At 36.4% G+C, this 23,414-nt stretch overlaps 1 protein-coding gene across 1 annotated transcript in view; it reads left to right on the top strand.

Annotated features, from left to right (window-relative positions):
- Positions 1–23,414, top strand: part of Fkbp39 (FK506-binding protein 39kD) — a 234,199-nt gene that overhangs the window by 46,557 nt on the left and 164,228 nt on the right. Inside the window, exon 3 of the mRNA XM_067138391.2 lies at positions 13,379–13,456. Coding sequence (XP_066994492.2) covers positions 13,379–13,456 — 78 coding nt within the window. The remainder of the gene's footprint in view (positions 1–13,378; positions 13,457–23,414) is intronic.

Raw genomic sequence — 23,414 nt, 5'->3', positions numbered from 1 at the left:
TGGAAGCCCCTTGTGTGTCTGATATAGTATATTGTTTGCTTACAATATTGCGATTTTTTTATCCCACCTTTTCAATACAATTGGTTTTATGTTAGATCATAATGCTACAACACTGTTTTATTGGGACATGTTTCGCTTGAATTTCAAGCATCCTCAGCCTATATAATCATCTCAAGGTTAAGACCTGTCGTATTCGATTAGTTTTGACAAATTTGTGCTTAATTATAATTCTAACAATAAAGTAATAAAATTATAAACATAGGAATTTATGAACACATTAATAGCTTAACAATATGAATGACTAAACTAAAATTGGAATAGCCATTAATTCTAAAGATATTGACATCCAAAACACAGTGTCTTCAAATGTTGAAAATTTGGCTAAAATTGTTTTCTCAAAGTTCTAGTTTATTAAAAACAATTTGTAATTTGACTTCTATGTTAAAACTTGAGTCGTAATTATAGTTAAAACTTTCATGGAAGGATTTTGCATTTAATGACTAGAAAATATTTTGAATAACTACAAGATTAATAAAAATGAAAACAACACAAATGGATATCAGAAGTGATTGAATGTTACGTTAATTAGAAAAAAGAAATACCTAACTTTCAACTCTTGTCAATATTTCCTTTTATAAATCACTGGTAGTATTGCTTTAATTGGAAAAATCAAAGGAACATCAATATCTCAATGCTGAAGGCATAAAATTGAAATAAGTCTATCATTCACCAATTTTATCTTCAAACTGATGGTTAGAAATCGTTAATTCTTGTTGGCTTGGCACGCCTATTCTGACTCAAATAAATGTCTCAACATCCCGTTATTGTGCTTAAATCATCGCTTAATTTGTTGAAAATCTAACAACTTGAACGCACCGGTGACCTATGTTCATGATTATCATACAGGTCAAGAAAATGATCAAATAACATAAGACAACATCATTATCCATCAATCAATAATATTGAGCAAATAAGATATGAAATTGATCTCTTCTGAGCTCCACCGGCATCTGCACCTAAATAATGGACGTTTGAAAACATGATCACCACCAACTACAATGGTTTCAAAACTACGATGACTCTGCAGCTCTGGTGTCCTCCGCGAAATCAACCTGTAAAACTACATCAGCTCTAAGCGTCAACTCAATGGTCTATAAAGGAAATTCAGCTAGCAAGAGGAATTAATTTACTCACCATATATAAATGATCACACACACCCTTTTGTGACATGGTTCTGAACTATGTAGTATTGTTCATTCGTGAAGATCTTATGTCAATCCAATATTGTGCGCAACTATCTGTACTGTATTTAATTAATATAATTTAGACAATCATACTATCAGTGTTCTCGAAATACCTTGAAATATCATTGTAAATACCGCCTTATACTTCAGTAATTACCATTCGTTATAGCAATATCGAATCCACACGCATGACTAATTCAGTTCCTACCACAATAAATCTCATCAGGACCTCTACATCGCATCATTCTGTAAATGCATAATCCCAATGACACATTCATGACAATTCATATAATATCAACCATTTCCATATTTCGACGATCCTATCATAATAAACATTTCAACACATCACACATATGTCATGCTCAAAGAATTCTCATTTCATTAGGAAAATATACTCAGGCGCTTCATGTTACGAAGACTACTAATCTCATCATATTAACACAATATCATAACATCTCAATTATATTCCCGAACACTGGGCTCAACATAAGAATATGATTGCTGATGACTCTAAATTACGCACATTATGATTATCGATTCCTTCTAATATATATTCGAACCACGAATTGGACTAAAATATCTTCATAATGACACTATCTTAACACGAATGTTATCCATGCCTAAATCTATCTGTATAACTGTGCTAGCGATCGCTTAGATTCACACGACATAGCGTACGATATATCATAATTCAGGATCATCTACGATACAATTTTACAACACTCTTATCCATCATAAGGCAATGATTGACAAGTAGAATGGTCGCCTTCAAGTTGTCAATTTGGCATGTCACAGATTGACATAAAGAAAAACATACTACTCTAACTTAAAAAGCGGCTACCTAGCGGGGTAATGAGACCTTGACTTTAAGTACTCGTCCTTTGTTGGTTTCTTGAAGAAGACACCTCCCATCCTCTAGTATTTATGCTTTAGCCATTGGTGTCCATCCCAGTTCTCGTCAGGTCTGTCGAGATCCTATCGTAATTTAACTGAATATGCTGGGATTCTTAAACATATCATAATCATATCCAATGGTCTCTGGCTTCATGTTACCTGCAACTTATAATGATCTGTTAGAATAGGGTTACATGCATTAATATTATTTACAATATTCATATACAACACTTGCCTCAATATTCTGAGAAAACAAGATACGTATCTCGTTGTACAAAGGTTATTCTTACTACAATCTGTCAATATTGTATTGTAATCTAGCTTTTCGTCTGATCTCTTTTGCTACGTGTGCAACAACTCTAATGCTCTCTAAGTTTCCAACAGTACTGTAGTCTACTCTTATTTGTAAACAAAATCTAATACCAGATTACAATAATAACAGACGGTTTTCTTTTAAAAGACTTCTCCATATTTCCTAACTTCCATATCCTTTTGACAATCAAAAACCTGATTTCTTAATATGGAGCACTCTTGCATGATCGTTTACGTCTGCAAAGGAATTCGTTTAACAATATGCCACTTAATATTTTGGTTATCAATCGACAATTTCGTCACCAGTCCCGATCATCGAATTGTATCGGACTATATAAGCAGGGTATGGCCATCATATACAGATTGAACTTATTCCAATTAATTCAACTAATTCCATGGCCTCCGATACATTTCTATCATTGATATTCTCGCCATTTATTTACATTTAACAAACTTTACTTGAGGAAACTGCAATATTTACTTGATTCTCTATTGCGTGCCACGACATCTTATTATCCACCGTAATTTAATGAGATACCACGGGGGTCAGAGCTTATCATTTTTGCCGATACCTTCAATCCGTATTATAATTTATTTAATGTGCACAACGTGCAAAGAATTAATATACTAAATATTAAAGATGGCAGACAGAGTAAACCGAATCTCTCTCGGGCGTCTATGGCTGAGATTTAATGAATTTTGTTGGGTAAATACCAAATGAATCACCAGAGATCTTTAACAAGCCGACATCATACGACATGGAGTGTCGAATGGACTTTTTAGACGTAACAGACGTGCAAGTAGGGAGAATGATCACTGGTGCAAACAGGTGGGAACAATGGCAGGAGGGTACTTAGAATGATGAGATAAAGGCTAAGTTAGGAATAAATGCAAAGAAGCTGTATGCATAAACCGGCTGTGATAATGGGGTTGTGAGGTGAAAAGAGGATAAATTACCTAAGAATAATGGACTGTCATGGAGGGTAAGAGAAGTAGAGGGAGACAAAGACGACTAGCTTAGTCTGTTTGTTACGATTCAAAGATAAGAGGTATAGATAGAACTAAATGAAGCCACAGAGCTAGTTACAAATGGAGGATTGTGACAGCATTTAGTAAATTCACAGAGGCTTGCAGACTGAATGCTGAACGGCATAACAGTCTATAATGATGTGTGTATATACAATCGCCAAATGTCACAATCATCAAAATGACTGTTTAGATATGCGACCTCCACGTAGAATTTTATATTATTCATCCTCCATCTTTTCGTAGCTTTCAAATTCTTCTTTCACTGCATTAGTATCAATTCTCCCCCTGCTATTGAATCTATCCTGTCTTTATGGTGAACACTCCATTTCTGAGAGAAACTTTGTGCCCTTAATGTCACATCGTAGCCACAATATTTGGTAAATACATATTTTCTCTTCTTTTCCTTACAATACTACTTAACACGTTGGAGATGGCCATATTTAAATCTGCTATCCTCCAGAAATCGCAGGATTTTTGTTTTTGAAATTTTTTAAATGCCAGGGGAAGCAATGATAGTAATAACTTTTGGAATATTTAGAAAGATCACATTTTCTCCTGAACAGAAATGAGTTATCATAATAGTGCAGCAATTTTTAAATATAATTTTATGAAGATAAGTTTTACAAATGAAAATAAATTTGATGCAGCTATGGTTGCCTGTTGGTTTAATATTTTGAAATTTGTGTAATATTGTTTTATAATTTAATGCGCACAATGTGCAAAGAAATAATATACTAAATATTAATCTTCGTTACAAAATTTCACCAGCGATTCCGATCGCTGTTTACAACTTAAAACATGGTACCTAGTACAGTGTGCACCACATCTTGAACATACACAGTTCAAACCTGGTTCATGATAATGCTTTATATTACATAGTTTATAATGGAACCCATGAACGGAGAACCTTGTCAACAAGTGTCTCAGTTCATTTCCACCTTGAACCCACTCGCGATTTAGCATGGCATCGGTAGAGTAAAAATCTTCCCAGATGTCAGCCTTCTTCGATCGTAGGTCTCGAAGCAGATGTATATAGGGTGTTGTTGCTGGAAGTAACAACTGTAACCTTAGCTCTTCCACATAAAATCCCTCTCTGGATTGCTCATACACGAGCCGGGAAGGAGAATATTTGGAGGCGCACAAAGCCCGTTTCAAGTAGATTGCCTTCAAATTCTCAATTTTATGCAACTGTTTCATACTCAAATGTTACCAAAAGTTTTCCAAGTCATGTTGCTATACGGCTGATTTTTAGATGAAAGAGTTTTATGGCTGTTTCTAAAGACAAGTTTCTCCGATGCTTAATGTCAGATATTGCTTTCATAGATGCATTTAGATGGTCCATGAGATGGAGGGTGAAAACATTATTACCTTGGGTTTGAAAAATTACACCCAAGTATTTAAAATGCTGTACGGACTTAAGTTCTTGGTCTCCATAAAAGAAGGTTCCATGAGGCCCCCCTCTTCTAAACGCCATGGACACTTTTTTCTACATTCAGTTTGAGCTCATTTTTATTTATCCAGCCTACTATGTGGTTGAATGATTCCTGCCTTCTCTGACGATGTTAAGACCATATCATCAGCGTACATTAATAGTTTGACGCTTTCCTGGTTTACCAAATCTATTATGTCTGGTGTCGCAATGATGAATAGTAGAGGACTTAATGGGTCTCCCTGTAATACTCCGGTTGTTTGTTCCAAAATAATGGATTTGGTATAATGCCATCATCTACTTCTATTGAATTGTTGAGCAGTAGGTTCCTAATCAGCGGTATAAGGTAGTTCGTACTACCAATGATACTCTCCAGTTTTTCTAACAGTATGGTTCTGCTTATGGTTATTATTTATAAGCTTCATATCCGTATTGATTGGTATCACTATATAGAAATGATATGAGTTACCACCTTATCAATACACTATTTTATTTACTACCAAACTGGTAAATAGGGTCAATACCGGTTTCGACCCCTAAGGGGTCATCCTCAGTTGACACATATAAATATCTATAAAAACATCACATATAATAGTTAAAGTTTAAAATTCATATGTCATTAGTATACTGGTAAGTACATCTTAGTTTGGATATGCATATATTATGGAATTTATAAGTTTGTTCTATTTGAGCTATTATGTAGGTTTTCTGTTCCTTTGTATACAGTATCAAGTATTGTATTGGATGTAATTCATCCATTTGACAAAATGCTAGTGGATTGAATATGTACATTTACTGAGAGGTACATGCTATTCTATTTTACAATTTTTGTTTTACACAATATGGGGTAAAATTATTACATTTGCACACGTATGATGATATTAGGTACAATGTAGGGTCTTAAAGATGTACTATTTGGATTTTCAGTATCCTGATTACATTTCATGTAGTGGTTGTAAGGTTTACTTATTCACTTGTTTAGTTCAGTTAAATACATAAATGACCTTGTTGGTTTGAATTCTTATGATTAAAATATTGGTATGTAATACCTAGTTAACATGAATTCTTAATACTAATATATAAGTTTGTAGCACCTCTTATTCCCGTTTTCCGTCTTAAAATAGAATTGTCTTGACACTTTATTTTGTTAGGCATATAAAAGTCTTGTTAAAATGAACACTTTGGGGCTAAAACACCGGTATGAAATACCTGTTAAAATACTTTAGATAAATGGTATTGATATGTGGTGCTATGTGCATATTCTAGAAATATAAATGGACAGACAGCCATACAAAGCGCACGATCTCAACAGCTAACATATATTAATTTACAACACGCCTTCACGATACAACCAACGTGCAACCCAATTTAGATATACGACATCCAATATGCACTTCATCTCTTAATGGTCACCTATCCAACCTGTATACGACACGCGACAAGATGAGAACGTTTTCTCAATGATATTCAAGATTTCCAGCTACAACAGCAGTATCCTACAAAATTACCAGTTATTACTATCATACATTATGCAATTTCACTCGTAACGCGTACAGCATGAACATGTGATCGATCCTATTCAAGTAAACATTTATAAATTTCTAATGGACCAGCCATTAAACTACAACACAATAACCTACAGTACTGTCACCAATCTATATTTATATTTCATTTATATTTCTAGAATATGCACATAGCACCACATATCAATACCATTTATAGTCCTCTCCGTGTAAGGACGTACCCTAAGGGTGCAACCTTACCCTTTCTCCCCTGTAATATTAAGGTATCGATTTATAGTTACTTTTCTTGCTGTTGGGTCTTTTTCAGTGTCTGTAACCATACAGTTTAGGGACCTTACTTGCCGATACGACGTCTTACATTTACCGTTAATCTGGCACGTTGGCAACGTTCAATCACTGTTATAGCGTGAATTGCGTGTTGCCACCGCATTGCCGTTAAAGTCACTAGTGATACATTTGCGAGAATATTTAAAGCATATTTTCTTTTTCTGTGTGATTGTAAATCTATTTGGCTAATACCAGGTAAGTAAAATTGTGGCATGTTCGGATAATGCATTTAATAACATAGTTTGTGTGAAATGATGAAAGTGTTCAAATACGCCAGTCTCATGTCTAGATCTACCGGTACATGAAATACGAGTAACTCTTGCGGGACAAAATTTTGGCAGTAGAACTTATAACATTATTATTTTCAAATCCGCAGTGAACTTGAAAGCTGACCTAATTTCCGTTTACGGAGCTTGGCACATTAGTATACCTATATGTTTCCTGATAAGTTTGAAGATATAACCAGCCTGCAGGCTGAAAATATGCCCAATAATCTCTCTCCTTACTGGTTACCGGTACCGTATTGAAGAGAGAAGGAAATGTTCGCGCAAAAGAAAGGTAGGTCATTGGATGTCTGGAACTTTCGAAAATCACACTGCAAAGACTTATTAAATAAATTACATCGTTTAACACGCCCCTCTTTTCAAGAATATGGTTTAAGTTCGCCTACTGTATATCAAAATAAAGACAGATATATGTGACATTAATTTGAGTGTGCAAGTGTGTTTATTTCCTTAATTGAGCTCATTGAGCGTGGAAATCGACTTAATTATGAATATCTTGATTTATTTTATCTTAACTTTTATCATTTACTAGGGTAGGGAAACATTCATTATCGGTGTTTACATTGAGGTTAGTTTGTTATGGTTATGTCTGGTGATTTTAATATGTAACCAGGCAGGTTGCCAGCAGTGATCAGCCATTACAAAAACGAGAAAAGAAGAGCATCGGGCGGCGATATTTACTTTCTGGGGTATTACCTTACGTGGCGATTACTATATCTAAAGTATTTTAACAGGTATTTCATACCGGTGTTTTAGCCCCAAAGTGTTCATTTTAACAAGACTTTTATATGCCTAACAAAATAAAGTGTCAAGACACAATTCTATTTTAAGACGGAAAATGGGAATAAGAGGTGCTACAAACTTATATATTAGTATTAAGAATTCATGTTAACTAGGTATTACATACCAATATTTTAATCATAAGAATTCAAACCAACAAGGTCATTTATGTATTTAACTGAACTAAACAAGTGAATAAGTAAACCTTACAACCACTACATGAAATGTAATCAGGATACTGAAAATCCAAATAGTACATCTTTAAGACCCTACATTGTACCTAATATCATCATACGTGTGCAAATGTAATAATTTTACCCCATATTGTGTAAAATAAAAATTGTAAAATAGAATAGCATGTACCTCTCAGTAAATGTACATATTCAATCCACTAGCATTTTGTCAAATGGATGAATTACATCCAATACAATACTGGATACTGTATACAAAGGAACAGAAAACCTACATAATAGCTCAAATAGAACAAACTTATAAATTCCATAATATATGCATATCCAAACTAAGATGTACTTACCAGTATACTAATGACATATGAATTTTAAACTTTAACTATTATATGTGATGTTTTTATAGATATTTATATGTGTCAACTGAGGATGACCCCTTAGGGGTCAAAACCGGTATTGACCCTATTTACCAGTTTGGTAGTAAATAAAATTCTGCTTATGGTGTCAAAAGCTTTCGAATTATCTATAAAGATGGCATGCAATTTACCCCCTGATCTATTTAAGGCTTCTTCTATGTCAGTCTGGAGACAGCGGATACCTAAAGTCGTTGATTTTCCTTTTCTAAATCCAAATTGCGACTCCGGTAGGTTACTTTCCACCAGTTTAATGAGACGTTTACCTACTAGTGAAGTTAGTCTTCAGTAGAGTGCATTCTAATGCTATTCCTCTATATGAGTTGGGATCTGCAGTACCACCTTTGCCTTTATATAGCATTTTAATAGTAGATTTTCTCCAGTTGCCTGGTATCCTACCTTGGCGCAAGCATTCATTCATTAGGTGAGTGATGGGTTCATCCAATTTTGGGAGAGCAGCTTTAAGATGTTCATTGAAAACACACTAAACAGATTCTAATCTACTTGGTCAATTAACTTGCTTTCCCACTGTTCGTTGCATGACGACGGGGTTACATTGAGTTGCTACAGGTTATCATCTGTACACGGAGAACACCCACAATTTTAGGAAGCGTTATAAAACTGTATTACGGAACCCACTTCAGGAAGCGTTATAAAACTGTTATACTTCGCACAAATTTGAAATTAGCTCATTATCTAAATTTACTTGCCTGAAGCGCCAGAATCATCATGTTTACTTAGTGTGCAATTGTTATCCTCATCTTTTATTTTCAGAGCTCGTGTCTTCCATAAGAACATTCATTATGGATTCGTTGTCGAAAATTTGTACACTTCAATTAGATATGCTAAATATTCACAAGAATTACACAAACAAGCCTGCCTCTCAAACACAGGCTCTTCATGTCCGCATGTACTGTATCTACTTTCCTGCTCATTTCACAGCCGAGGGTCAACGATGACACACCCACAGGTTATGTAGGAAAGTGGCTGCGTTATCAATGCCTTGCAAGAAGAGTTCTCGACTTTAGCTCATATCTAGTACATTTATGCTTAAAAGCATTCAGCAGTGCCCGTAGATTCTCCGGGCTCTTTAAGCAGCAATGAAACAGCACATCCTTAGTTTCTACGTGCGTCTCCAATGTGTCTCCAACTTCATCCTTACTTTACTTCCAGTTCCCTACTCTCATCACTGCTAAGTTTAAACTTGGTTCAAAGTTAAATCTATATTGTAGGTTTAAACTGCTGTTTATATTCAACCTTGACATTTTATTAACATGTCTGGGATTTTCCTAGTAGAAGGGTTAGTTTTGACTACCAGTACTGCAGTACTTAAATAGAAAACTTTCTAAAATTAGATCGTGGTATTAGCATTAGAAAAATGGAAGAATTTATTGAAGTCTTTGGTTAAATAGGAATTAATTTTGATGTGCAAGTGAGGTTAAGAAGGCGCATTCCAACAAAAGTTGACAATTTTGTTAAATCGGATGTAACAGAGTTTTTTGATGGATTTATAATTCATAAGTGAACAGCAAGGATTGTCTTGTATCAAAGGAGGATTCATTTGAAACGTCAACTGCACGAAATAATGCTATTTTGCCAGAAGCAAGGATTCTTGTTGCTTTAAGATATTATGCAGCAGGCATTTTTCTCTTTAACATCGGGGACCACAGACCTTAAATTGCAGTCTCCTTATAATATTATATAAAATACTGTTGGTGGTATCAGTACTGTAATGTGAAGCATAATGATATTCGTATATAAATGTTGTATTACATCCATATCTTCTAGTGCGCTCTGATGGCTGCGAGCGTTAAAGTGTTAGGTTTGCATCGTCCGAAAGTGTGAATAGGCGGTTCGAATCCAGTCGGTCGAAAATATTTTTACCATCAGAATATTGGCTGGAAAGGTAGGAGTGGCGGTAGTATACAATTTCTAATCACTACATTATATATTTATCGGATCAGAAAAATAATAGTGTTTCATGCTTTGCTAGTAAACTAGTAATAAAATTATAGTTAAGAATGTTTCATCGTAACTATTGCCAGCATACCAGCAATAGAAATATTAATGCTATAGGGAGATGAGTACAGTAGAACCTCGATAATTCGAAATCGGTTAATTCAAAATTCCGCCTAATTCGAAGAAACTCTTGTTTTGCATGTTATTTAAATTGTTTAATTCGAAATACGGATAATTCGTAATTCGAAGTACAATGTGGGCCCCATTACCAAAATTCAGACTTTTAATTCGAAACTGCTTTTACAGTTTAAAACAATAGTATGTTACAGAGTAATTTCAGCTCTAAATTTATTTGCGTCATAATAGAACGCATGTTCCGGAACGTGGCGGGGCAGCTTTCCGCACTTACACTCACTTCGGTGGGTCTACATTGCGCTTCATGATTGCTGAATTGAATGAAATCAGAATTGTTTTGTATTCAACCTTTTAAGGAACGCCGTAATATCATGCAACAGGCAGTGTGCAAAAAACAGAATCCGCGAACACCGGCGATGCCGACAGTTGATGAAAAAACGTGGCTCGTATATAAAATTTGTAGGCACCGACCAATATTGTCATTTTACAAATTTTTCAATAGACGCTTCTGCCTTACTTGCTACGAATTTCATCAGCGGCCTTGAAAAGATTGTATTCATGACAATCAAGTTTATGCTTGTGTACACGCCCTCATGTCGTTGGCTTTTTATTACTACCACTTTAATTTTCCAATATTTTATATGAACTGTTTTAATTAGAATTTTAATAGAATTTTTAGTCTCCGACAAGATTATAGTTTAATCATAAGACAGTTTTCCATTAGCATCTTTTTATTTTATCATTTTTCACATTTTTATTGTTCCGAATTTTAATAACAGACTAAACTTTTAACTTCCACTTTTTATTTTAGTTGTATTTTTGATGATTGTATTTAACTTCCACTTTTAATTTAGTTGTATTTTTGATTATTGTATTTAGGCTGAAGATGCCCTTAATTGAGGGCGAAACATGTCCCATGTAACTAAGAATTTAATTATGTAACAACTATAAGTGAAAATATAAGTATTGAATAGGTGGAATAAATTGAAACACCTTTATTATTGTTGAACTGTTCAATATTGTCATTGCCGACGAAACTGCATTGCTTTATTTTAATGCGAGCCCAAACGGTCATATGGTTTTAAAGCAGAAAGTGTCAGCCGGAGAATCGTACAAATGTTGGGGATGGGGGTTATTGTAGTGCGTTGCAATGCACATGGGAGCAAGAAACTTTATTCCCTCGTCATAGGAAAGTTCGATAAGCCACAATGTTTTAAGGACGTCGGGCACTTTCCATGCCAGTACAAAGCATCTAAAAATGCAAACAGTACAGAAATACAAAAAAATAATGCATTTGAACAGGGGAACCAGAATAATTTATCCTCGTCTTCGAATTATGTGATTTTCTTTCTTTTGTTACGTGAGGTTATGACGCGAATCGAATCCAGTCATTGGTCTATCTGCTGGATCCGATGTTTGCGAGATTGATACCAGCCGAGGGCGATGGATTTTAATAGGAGATAGATCCCAAGCATCATTGGAATTGGTTTCCTTGAAATTCGCATAAACGTTGATTTTCCCGAGTAAAGGAATATTGCTAAAAGGCCAGGATTTTAATATTTCAATGTTCCTGTGTGTCCCGTATGACAATATAGACATCTAAAAACACGTATGTTTATGGTAAAGCATGATGGATAGATTCCTGATTTTGTCCAATCTGAAGGTACCTTACCAACACTCCACGGGTATCTTATTACTCTATGAAGGCATTCTATTCGTGCCTTCCCATTATACTTCACCATTCCAGTTCTAATTTCGTCTATTCCTTCTGCTTTGTGACAATGGAGTTTATTTACAATCATTTCCACTTCATCATCTATAATTTCACAATCATTGTAAAATGGTTGTGAAATAGCACATTTTTCTTTGTGATATTCTCAAGTTATCCCCGTGCTTTCAATCGAGCGTGAGAGGAAAGTTCTCCACCTTTTTAAGAATCTTATCTTCTAGATCATTTCTGACTTCTTGTGCTCTTTCTTGGAACACTGGTTCACCCAGTTTTTTTGCTTGAACACTTGAACCACTCATGTACCTCAAATTTTACTTCTGAAGAAATTGACCTTACCTTTTCACTCTCCAGTCTTTATTTTTGTCCGTCTCACTAAAATTTCATTTTTATTCTTCTCAATTGTTGGAGTTTTTCTGTATTTGAATTTTTTCCAGGAGCGTACTCACTTCAGCTCTTTCTGCAATTACATTTTTCTTGCCTCTAAATCTAAACACGCTCGTCCCTTCTTACTTGTTCACTGGTTTAATTGAAATGATGCAGTATTCCTATTTCAGTGGTTGGTGCATGCAAGCCTCTTCCTTGCCAAATTTGTGACCTATTTGACCTCGACCTTATCAACGAACGACAATCAGAGTTATGAATAGAAGGATTCAAGCTAGGTTGGAAAATCCCTTTGTAACTTGTGACTAAACGGTCACTGGCGGCAGTTCCGGGTAACTACAGTTCTCAAAGTTTTCGCTAATTAGAATGCAAGACGGCCGTAACGAAAGGTTTGGAAAATGTCCTGTACAGAAGAATTAACTTCACGGGTACTGCAGCATTCCTGAGTTCATTCCTTTCTCTCTTTTCATTGGGCACATTATGGTACTGTAATTTCCTTGAATTAATTTATCAAACGTCTGAGAAATTATTATTTCATTTATCAATGTTTCATTTATGTGAAAGGATTTGCTTAATCTGCATACTTTGTTCACCAAAAATTTGCAATCTGAGTCTATTACAGAATTTAGAGCCACCAATATTTCAATCAATTTTGTTGCATTTTATGTGTTTTTTATTTATTTATTTATTTATTTATTTATTTATTTATTTATTTATTTATTTATTTATTACCAATTTTAAAATGTTCTAGGTTATGTAATTGAAGATGAGGATGAAGATTCAGGTTTGACTGGCGATGTCAGTGACGAAGAGTTGGAAGAGGAGGAAGGTAAAACTTCATTTGTTTGCTGTTTTATAATTAAAAATGCTGGAATATGACATTATTGTACAGAATCGTCACCTTACTAATGCAGCCCTGCTCACCCAGGGTATACGGAAAGCCCTATTTTCACAATGTTAAAATACATCAATTTTAAGGAACATTTTCTCAGTAACTGACACAGACACTTGAAATTTGTATATATTATAAACAGGTATATTTGCTTTGTACTGATGCTATGATCTTTAAAATAAAGATAACTCTTTGGAATATATATATATTTTAATAATGCAAAATTGTTTGCTAATATTCTCATACATTTTTTCCAACCCACCTGAGAAATGTTGCAATATGTTTTTTTTTATTGCTTCAGAATGTGTGGCATGAACTTACAAAGGAGTACTGAAAATTTTGTAGTGATATCTGTAATAGTTTTTGAGATAGTGTTCCTTTTGCAGGAAAAAAGTAAATCACCTAAGTTTCAACATCATTGCATGCCTGGTGCATAGCTGGGATTATCAGCAACCTCTTGCAATTCATCAAGAAGCTTCCTCTTGGTGGCTGTCCTGTTTTTTCCACAGTTCATGATGTACTTGATAGCATTTTCAGACGATACGTTTCCATGTCTATAGAATACATAGCATTTACTGTTTGGAAGCACACACACAATTCTAGCTTCTCCAGAACTTTGCATTTTGTAATGTTACCTTGATTGAAGGATGCAACAGCATCACACACACCATGATGAAGTGTGTTAATCCCAACAAACAGTTTTTGGTAGTCTGTCCCATATGACCCTATTCACACATTCGTTGGGATTCTGAGTTCTACCATGTGAACGTTTCTTGAGAAGATCGAGGTCTGCAAGATCAATGAAGCTAGGCTTGATGGTCTCTATTATGGCATGTGGTAAACTCTGATGATGATCGTATTCCTCATTTGTTTCTTTCCCCCTGTTGTATTTACACCAGTTGTCTGCGCCAGCTGGACAAAGACCATGTTGTGGTTTGTCGTTAGTTGAAGCAACAGTGCCCAGGCTGCTTTCCTCATTGCCTCTGCATTATGGGTGTTCTGTTTTATAGCTAATCCATAACACCTCTGTAAATAGTCAATTACAGGGCCTGTAAGTCTGTTTCTGCCATCTAATGTTCTTCCATTGCACAGTTTCTTGCCTTTCGTGCTGTTTTCAGCCTCCTTGGTCTGGAACCCATTCGTTTCTGTACGTGTCTTACACATTCTAATTTCCACATCTCCCCCATAAGGTTTCAATTCCAGAACCTCCTTGAATTCTTTTGAGTCCCCATCACGCAAATAATTGATGTAACGTGCATTATACCACTGCAAAGAATGCTGGAAAATTATCTTTACTCCGGTTACTTCCGTTCCACTGCTAGAACCGTAATAGTTATACAGTTGTTATCACGTTAGTTTTTTAATTTGTCTAGACATCTACAATGTTTTGACAACACAGCAACATAAATAGCTTTGCCAGTATCGACACTAGTGGCACTTACAACACCGTTTAGAGACATACGGGCTCTCTTTTGCCAGCTTTCATCGAAAGCTGCAGTCAGGTCACAATTGTTACCATTTTCTTCAACAGTCTCTTCGACTGCTTCCCTCATACATTCCAGAGCAACATCCTCTACAGCAGGCCCAAACATGTAGTTGTAATGATCAATCTTAGAAGGTGGACAAATAATGAAACGTCACAATGTTCAGAACATTTTAAGTGAGCCTTGGACCTATGGGAGTAATGGAGTCCCACTCCCATTTGACAGGCGAGGGACTCCTTGGAAACAACTTGGCGAACGAAATGGAATTCGATGGGGAGCTATCAATATTAATGGGGCTTACAGAAGAAAGAAGGTAGAACTGGCTGGGTCAGCAAAGAGGATGCTTCTGGATGTGCTAGGAGTAAGTGATATTCGGGTAAGGGGAGATAACGAGGAAGAGATAGGAGATTATAAAGTGTGCTTGACGGGTCTTAGAAAGGGAAGGGCAGAGTCTGGGGTAGGGCTCTTTATCAGGAATACCATTGCACGCAACATAGTTTCCGTTAGGCACGTGAATGAGCGAATGATGTGGGTAGATTTGTCAGTTGGAGGAATTAGGACAAGAATTGTGTCCGTGTATTCACCATATGAGGGTGCAGATGAGGATGAAGTCGACAAGTTTTATGAAGCATTGAGTGACATAGTGGTCAGGGTCAATAGCAAGGATAGAATAGTGCTAATGGGTGATTTCAATGCCAGAGTTGGGAATAGAACTGAAGGATACGAAAGGGTGATTGGTAAATGTGGGGAAGATATGGAAGCTAATGGGAATGTGAAGAGTTTGCTGGACTTCTGTGCTAGTATGGGTTTAGCTGTTATGGATACATTCTTCAAGCATAAGGCTATTAACCGCTACACATGGGAGGCCAGGGGTACCAGATCCATAATAGACTCTATCTTAACCGACTTCGAATTCAGGAAATCTGTTAGGAATATTCTAGTTTTTCGGGGATTTTTCGATGATACAGACTACTATCTGATCTGTAGTGAACTATCTCTAGGCCTAGGGTAGGGAAAGTGAAATCCGTCTGCAAACGAATAAGGGTAGAAAATCTCCAGGATGAGGAAATTAGACAAAAGTACATGGATATGATTAGTGAGAAGTTTCGAACAGTAGACGGTAAGCAGGTTCAGGATACAGAAAGTGAATGGGTGGCATACAGGAATGCTGTAGTAGAAACAGCAAGGGAATGTCTAGGAACAACTGTGTGTAAAGATGGGAAAAGGCAAACATCTTGGTGGGATGGTGAAGTGAGGGCAGCCTGTAAACATAAAAAGAAGGCTTATCAGAAATGGCTCAAAACAAGGGCTGAGACAGACAGGGATTTGTACGTAGATGAAAGAAACAGAGCGAAACAAATATTTGTTGAATCCAAAAAGAAGTCATGGGAGGATTTTGGCAATAATCTGGAAAGGCTAGGTCAAGCAGCAGGGGAAACCTTTCTGGACAGTAATAAAGAATCTTTGGAAGAGAGGGAAAAAGGAAATGAACAGTGTTTTGAGTAATTCAGGTGAACTCATAATAGATCCCAGGGAATCACTGGAGATGTGGAGGGATTTTTTTGAACATCTTCTCAATGTAAAAGGAAATCATCCTGGAGGTGTTGCAAACAGCCATGCTCATGGGGAGGAGGAAAAGGATGTTGGTGAAATTATGCTTGAGGAAGTGGAAATGATGGTAAATAAACTCCATTGTCATAAGGCAGGAGGATTAGATAAAAATTAGACCTGAAATGGTGAAGTATAGTGGGAAGGCAGGGATGAAATGGCTTCATAGAGTAGTAAAATTAGCGTGGAATGTTAGTAAGGTACCTTCAGATTTGACAAAAGCAGTAATTGTACCTATCTATAAGCAAGGGAACAGGAAGGATTGCAACAACTATCGAGGTATCTCATTAGTATACCAGGCAAAGTATTCACTGGCATCTTGGAAGGGAGGGTGCGATCAGTCGTTGAGAGGAAGTTGGATGGAAACCAGTGTGGTTTCAGACCACAGAGGGGCTGTTAGGATCAGATTTTCAGTATGCACCAGGTAATTGAAAAATGTTACGAGAGGAATAGGCAGTTCTGTTTGTGTTTCGTAGATCTAGAGAAAGCATATGACAGGGTACCGAGGGAAAAGATGTTCACTATACTGGGGGACTATGGAATTAAAGGTAGATTAATAAAAACAATCAAGGGCATTTATGTTGACAATTGGGCTTCAGTGAGAATTGATGGTAGAATGAGTTCTTGGTTCAGGGTACTTACATGGGTTAGACAAGGCTGTAATCTTTCACCTTTGCTGTTCGTAGTTTACATGGATCATCTGCTGAACGGTATAAAATGGTAGGGAGGGATTCAGTTAGGTGGAAATGTAGTAAGCAGTTTGGCCTATGCTGACGACTTGGTGTTAATGACAGACTGTGCCGAAAGCCTGCAGTCTAATATCTTGGAACTTGAAAATAGGTGCAATGAGTATGGTATGAAAATTAGCCTTTCGAAGACTAAATTGATGTCAGTAGGTAAGAAATTCAACAGAATTGAATGTCAGATTGGTGATACAAAGCTAGAACAGGTCAATAATTTCAAGTATTTAGGTTGTGTGTTCTCCCAGGATCGTAATAAAGTGAGATTGAATCAAGGTGTAGTAAAGGTAATGCAGTGAGCTTGCAGTTGCGATCAGCAGTATTCTGTAAGAAGGAAATCAGCTCCCAGACGAAACTATCTTTACATCGGTCTGTTTTCAGACCAACTTTGCTTTACGGGAGCGAAAGCTGGGTGGATTCAGGATATCTTATTCATATTGAGGATTTGTGGCGACGTTTAGTAAATTCTCAGAGGCTTGCGGACTGAATGCTGGAAGGCGTAACAGTCTATAATGATAATCTATGTTTGTATGTATGTATTATGACCCTGATACCTCACACGTACTGAACATTTGGGAACGTGTCGTAGGATGCATCAAGAAAATTATAAACATCCATAGGAACCAATGGCTCCACAAGTGGAGTCTCAACTGGTAATGCAATTCAAACTCTCTGAATATTGATGGAGAAACATTGTACACACTAGGATCTACACAGGGTTTTCATTGATTTAGAGAAAGCCTTTGACCACGTTCCTAGGGAAATGTTTTGGACTGTACTTCTACACCAAAATGTTCTGGAGGAATACGTGAGGCTTATCCAGGACATGTACGTTCGTCCCTCTACAAGGGTGAGACTAGTTCTGTTATCTGTGAGAGTTTCGCTGTTGTGGTTGGTGTTCATCAAATGCATGCCAAATTTAGTCCTGCGTTTGCTCCTTGGTGTGTTTCAGTATATCCCCAGAAATCTTATCAATTCCAGTTGCTTTTATATTTTATATGAAGGCCAGTGATTTAGTTGGAACAAAATATTTACAGGAACTCACTTTATTAATTCAGCCATTTCCAAATGGACTCATTGGGTGTCAAAATCAGAGCCCTCATGCTTCCGACAAGTTGTTTCAACGGCTGAACGTCTCCCCTTTCGTAGCCATGACTTGACATATGGTTGTGGGTTAAATATATGCACAGGAGGTCCAACGTTGCTTATGAAAATAAGTCTGCTTGATCTTGTAACCAGCAGCCTATTTCTCTTTTTGGTGTGGATCTCACTTATGGTACTGAAAGCTCTTTCAGCTTCTGCTGAATGATGGGAATGGTCTGTACAGTCTTGATTAAAGGCATCAGCTCCACTGGAATTTCCTTGGTCATGGCATACTTTCTAAAAGCATTAATATACCTCCTCTTGTCTGACGTGTGGAAAGTCACAAAGGTTGCCAACACTCTCATCACCATAGCAGATATCCAGAGTAGAAGTGGAGGGCCAATTATTTTCGTATAGTACCTGTGAATCACTGATAACTTTTGTCATTCTCATGTCTCTGCTGACTAGAGCTGGAACCAAGATAAGATTGTGGACACATTTTCCATAAGCCTGCTATGTAAATTGTTCACAAAACTTCTGAAAAACTTCTTTCTGTCAATTTTTACAACTTTTTTTAGAATCATGTAATCCTATGTTTCTAAACTTTTTTGTTTTCTTCTGCTTTAAGAACTGTTCTGTAGTATTCTCCAGAAGCTGAGTTTATTGTGCGCTTGATTGCATTTGAGCCTCTGTCAGACTTCTCTCTTTTCTGCAACTCTAATGACAAATCAGCTGACTCAACAAGAGCATCATACACAATTGCAATATTTTCTAGAAGTTCTACACATGTTAACATATTTTCTAGACCTTGGAATTTTGGAATTTTGCCCTTTCTTTTGGAGTCTCTCTGGTGGTTATTTTTGACCTCACTAAAATGTTTTACTAGTGCACTATAGTTTTCCCAGACAGCTTTTACAGTTCTCTGGCTTGATGCTACCCATCTTATTGTAAATATTTTCTCAATCTTCTTAACTCTTTGTTCCAGTAAAGTAGCACAATGTTGAGTTCCCTTTGATTTTTGGGAGACATGCTGTATAAGGAATACAATTTGTCAAAGAATGAAAATGGTTAACCCCTGTAACTTCATTTCTTGTATCAGAAACTGTCAATTCGAAGCGATGCTTTAAAGAGTGCCAGATTACTATGTCTGGAAATAACTTTAAAAACTGTATTCCAACTCCATTTTTTCTACGTATCTTTACAGAGGCCCCATCACATGATAGATCAACTAAATGTTCAGCCAGAAAGTTTTCATTCGTCCCGAATGTAGAAAGATTCTTCAGTATCTGTCGAGTAATATCTGCTATAGTTGATTCAAGTTCTATGAAGTCCCAGAAAAAGGAAACAACTTCAGAATTATCTGAAAGAGCACATCTCAGACATGATACTAAAACAGATTTTACACTGTCGTTGATTCGTCAATCATAATACTGATTCTCCTCTGATTTTCTGTTATAGATTTTGCTATTTTATTTCTCATTTCCTGTGAAATGTGTTCAATAATATTAGCACAACTGAAATTTGTATGAAGAACTCATCTCATATCTAAACCATTTAATTGTTGAAGTTCAACATAAGCCTGTAAGTCTATGAAGGCTCTATTTCTTTTCGCAATCGAGTATGCTGTTTGAAATACTCGAACGTTGGTTTCTAGGTGTTTGACATGCATAGTGTCCAGGCAACTTTCAAATATCTTTTTAGATTCTGAATTTTTGTGCTCAAATATTTTTTTCTGCAGGCTTGTTTGTTAATATTATTTCTGTTGGGATGAACCTTGCATTCTACCCATATTTTCATTAGCTTAAGTCCTGCCCCCTTAGAAACTCCGAACTAATTTACTTTCCTCTTTACATATATTGCAGCCTACATTTTTATTTTCTGCAAATAACCACCTGTTCTCTGACAAAAAATAATGGTACTGAGACTCGTTCCAACAGTCTGGAAAATTTTGTTTTTGGTAGCTGGGTCCTTGAATTTCAGAGTCCATGGTAGAAGATGTAGAACCATAACCTAGATTCTTTCTTGAATCTGCATCACGTTTCAGCAACATTTTAAATGAAACTAATGTTCTTGGAACTCCATTCAGTTTCGTTTTTACTTGAACCTTCACACACGTTTTTAGTATTCTTTGATTTATCTTCATCCCCAGCATGTTTTTTTGAACACAGCCACTTCAGTAAACTCATGGTCACACTCACAACTCACTTTCACAGCCACTGGAAAACTTGGAAGGTACTACGGGGCTACTGATGTTCATTAACTGCAGAAAGATTCCATAATATCTCCTTCACAGCAACACATTGAGCAAAACATAAAACGTGGATTCACACAAACGTCACGAGTGGAAGAAAGTTCTTGTGCTCACTTCCTGCTCTCCAAATCCAGTAGCAGTGTAGCCAACCTTAGAGAACCAGAAAACCACCCAGGAGTGAAAAAGCGACCGTATCTAATGAACATAAAAGCGTAAGGTTCGATATTAGTCCGCTGGAGTACACCCAACCAAGCTCGATAACTGCAGTCGCTTCAGTGCGGCCAGTATCCAGTAATCGGGAGATAGTAGGTTCGAGCACCACTGTCTCCATCCGTGAAGATGGTTTTCCATGGCTTCCCATTTTCACACCAGGCAAATGTCGGGGATGTACCTTATTTAAGGCCACGGCCGCTTCCTTCGAATTTCCAGGCCTTTCTTATACCATCGTCGCTATAAGACCTATCTGTGTCGGTGCGACGTAAAGCAAATAGCAAAAAAAAAAAAAGTACACCCATGACGTTTCAGCGCTATGTATAGATTAAAATCTTTTCTTACTGAATGTAAAAATGTTACGTCATTCTAAAGCTGGAAAATATTTTCCGGAATGGCATTCTGGTCCAACTAAATCACTAATTAAGACTACGATTTTCTTAAAAGAAAGTGACACAAAAGTGTTGAACATATGTACAAGAGATATCAGTAAATTTTAATGGACTCCTGTGTAACCACAACATATTTAATCAATGCTTCAAGGCAAGCCAATAGTATTATAATAGGTGTTAGTGTTTTCAAGCTACTTTTGTTCTTTTTCATTTATAATTTAAGGCTGATGACCCAGTACAAAGGTCGAAACTAGTCCTGATGTAATAAATAATATTAACATATTATGTACCATATTGGATAGGTGGTCCTTCTCATCCTTGTTGATAGTGATAAATCATCAGTATGGACCAAAATGAAATTCATTTCATGCAACTCACGATTATTCACTTCCTTTTTTTTTTTTTTTTTTTCATCAACTTAGATTCACCTGAATCAGTTTTATCTCGGATCTCACCTATTTTCATAATTCTGTTAGCCCTGTTAAAGCTCAAATTTTTGGTCCAGCATTTGGCTACGGGAGTTCCCCGATCGGATTTCTCACGCGTCCCTTCTCTCAATTTGCTTTCTTTTCTTTTGAGTCCACACTAATCTCAGCTCATGCTGCCTTTTCTTCCACCGAGGGAAGAAACTGAGACCCTGGGACCGATCTTTAATACACCAAATTCGTGCCAAATTTAGTCCTGGGTTTGCTCCTCGATGCGTTTCAGTATAATCCCAGAAATCTTATCAATTCTAGTTGCTTTTCTAGTTTTCAGCTTTTGTACCTTGCTGCAAGTGTCTTAGTTATTGTAGATAAATTCCTACAGAATACTTCGTTAGTATTAGTCACCTCTATCTGGATGTTATCCTTGTAACCAATTATCTTTACATCCTGCTAGCTGAATACTTCTGCCTCATGTAAATCCTCACATACACATTGCCCTTGTTCATTACTGATTTCTGGAATGACCGTTTTGGAAACTGTTTGTGCCTTAAAGTATATATACAGATACATACCCTTCCATTTTTCACTAGCATTTGTATGGCTGCCAGTTATGTTTGCTATCGTGTTATCCTTCACGGACTCCTCAGCTAGACTGAAATTCCTAGTATGTTCCTTCAATTTCTCCTTACTTACAAAATCATTTGAAGGTCTCTATCTTCCCATCCTGCACTGCCTTCCTAGTCTTTTACTTCTGTTAAAATATAGCAGGTGTTTACTGTTCCTTACCACCTTTAAAGGTACATACCTGTTCTTTTGCTTTAAACCCATCCCACAGACTGTTTATATATATATATATATATATATTTTTTTTTTTTTTCTTTACGTCGCACTGACACACAGGTCTTATGGAGACAATGGGACAGAAAAGGCCTGAGAATTGGAAGGAAGCGGCCATGGCCGTAAGGTTCAGCCCCAGCATTTGCTGGATGTGAAAATGGGAAACCACCGAAAACCATCTTCCGGGCTGCCGACAGTTTATATTTTTATTTACCATTTTGACTTTTCAAAAGTACACACTTAACTGTCTTATCAACCACATGGTTCTGCCTAATAGCCCTACTTTCACAACCCTCTTTTCTATTGCATTTATTTTTAACTATGATTTAGAATTTTGTGATCACATATCCCACCTATCACTTCAGTTTTTTCTTTATAATGCTCATCTGGTTTTATTAGCCCCATGTGTAAAATGTTATTACTTCTAGTTTATTTCATCTCTTTGATTCAACTGTCATTCCCCAAATAGCTGATTATCTTACCAAGTAATGATTCATCAGCATCACCCTTTCCATATCTGTACACCCCCGAAAACATTGTTGCCTGTTATCTTTAGAAATGAGTCTTTCACATAGTATTTCATGTTTCCCATCGTTCATTTTTTCATAGCTTTCAGGAGTTTGGATACTCCCCATCTTAATGAATTTATCCTGTATCTATCATAAACACTCCTGTTTTGTGATAAAATTTCTGCATCCCTAATATCACTTCTTGGCCAAGATTCAATTGTTGTTACAATATCTGGTTAATATATATAATTAGAAAATTACTACTTAATTTTATTCCTTTCCTGGTATTAATTCTACAGTTAACACTAAGCCTGTGGTCAATGGTTTTCCGTGGTTTCCCATTTTCACACCAGGCA

The sequence above is a fragment of the Anabrus simplex genome, chromosome 1 (assembly GCF_040414725.1).
Source record: "Anabrus simplex isolate iqAnaSimp1 chromosome 1, ASM4041472v1, whole genome shotgun sequence".
Taxonomy (NCBI): Eukaryota; Metazoa; Arthropoda; class Insecta; order Orthoptera; family Tettigoniidae; genus Anabrus; species Anabrus simplex.
The sequence above is the reverse complement of the archived record's forward strand: the minus strand, read 5'-3'. Positions and strand labels throughout refer to the sequence as shown.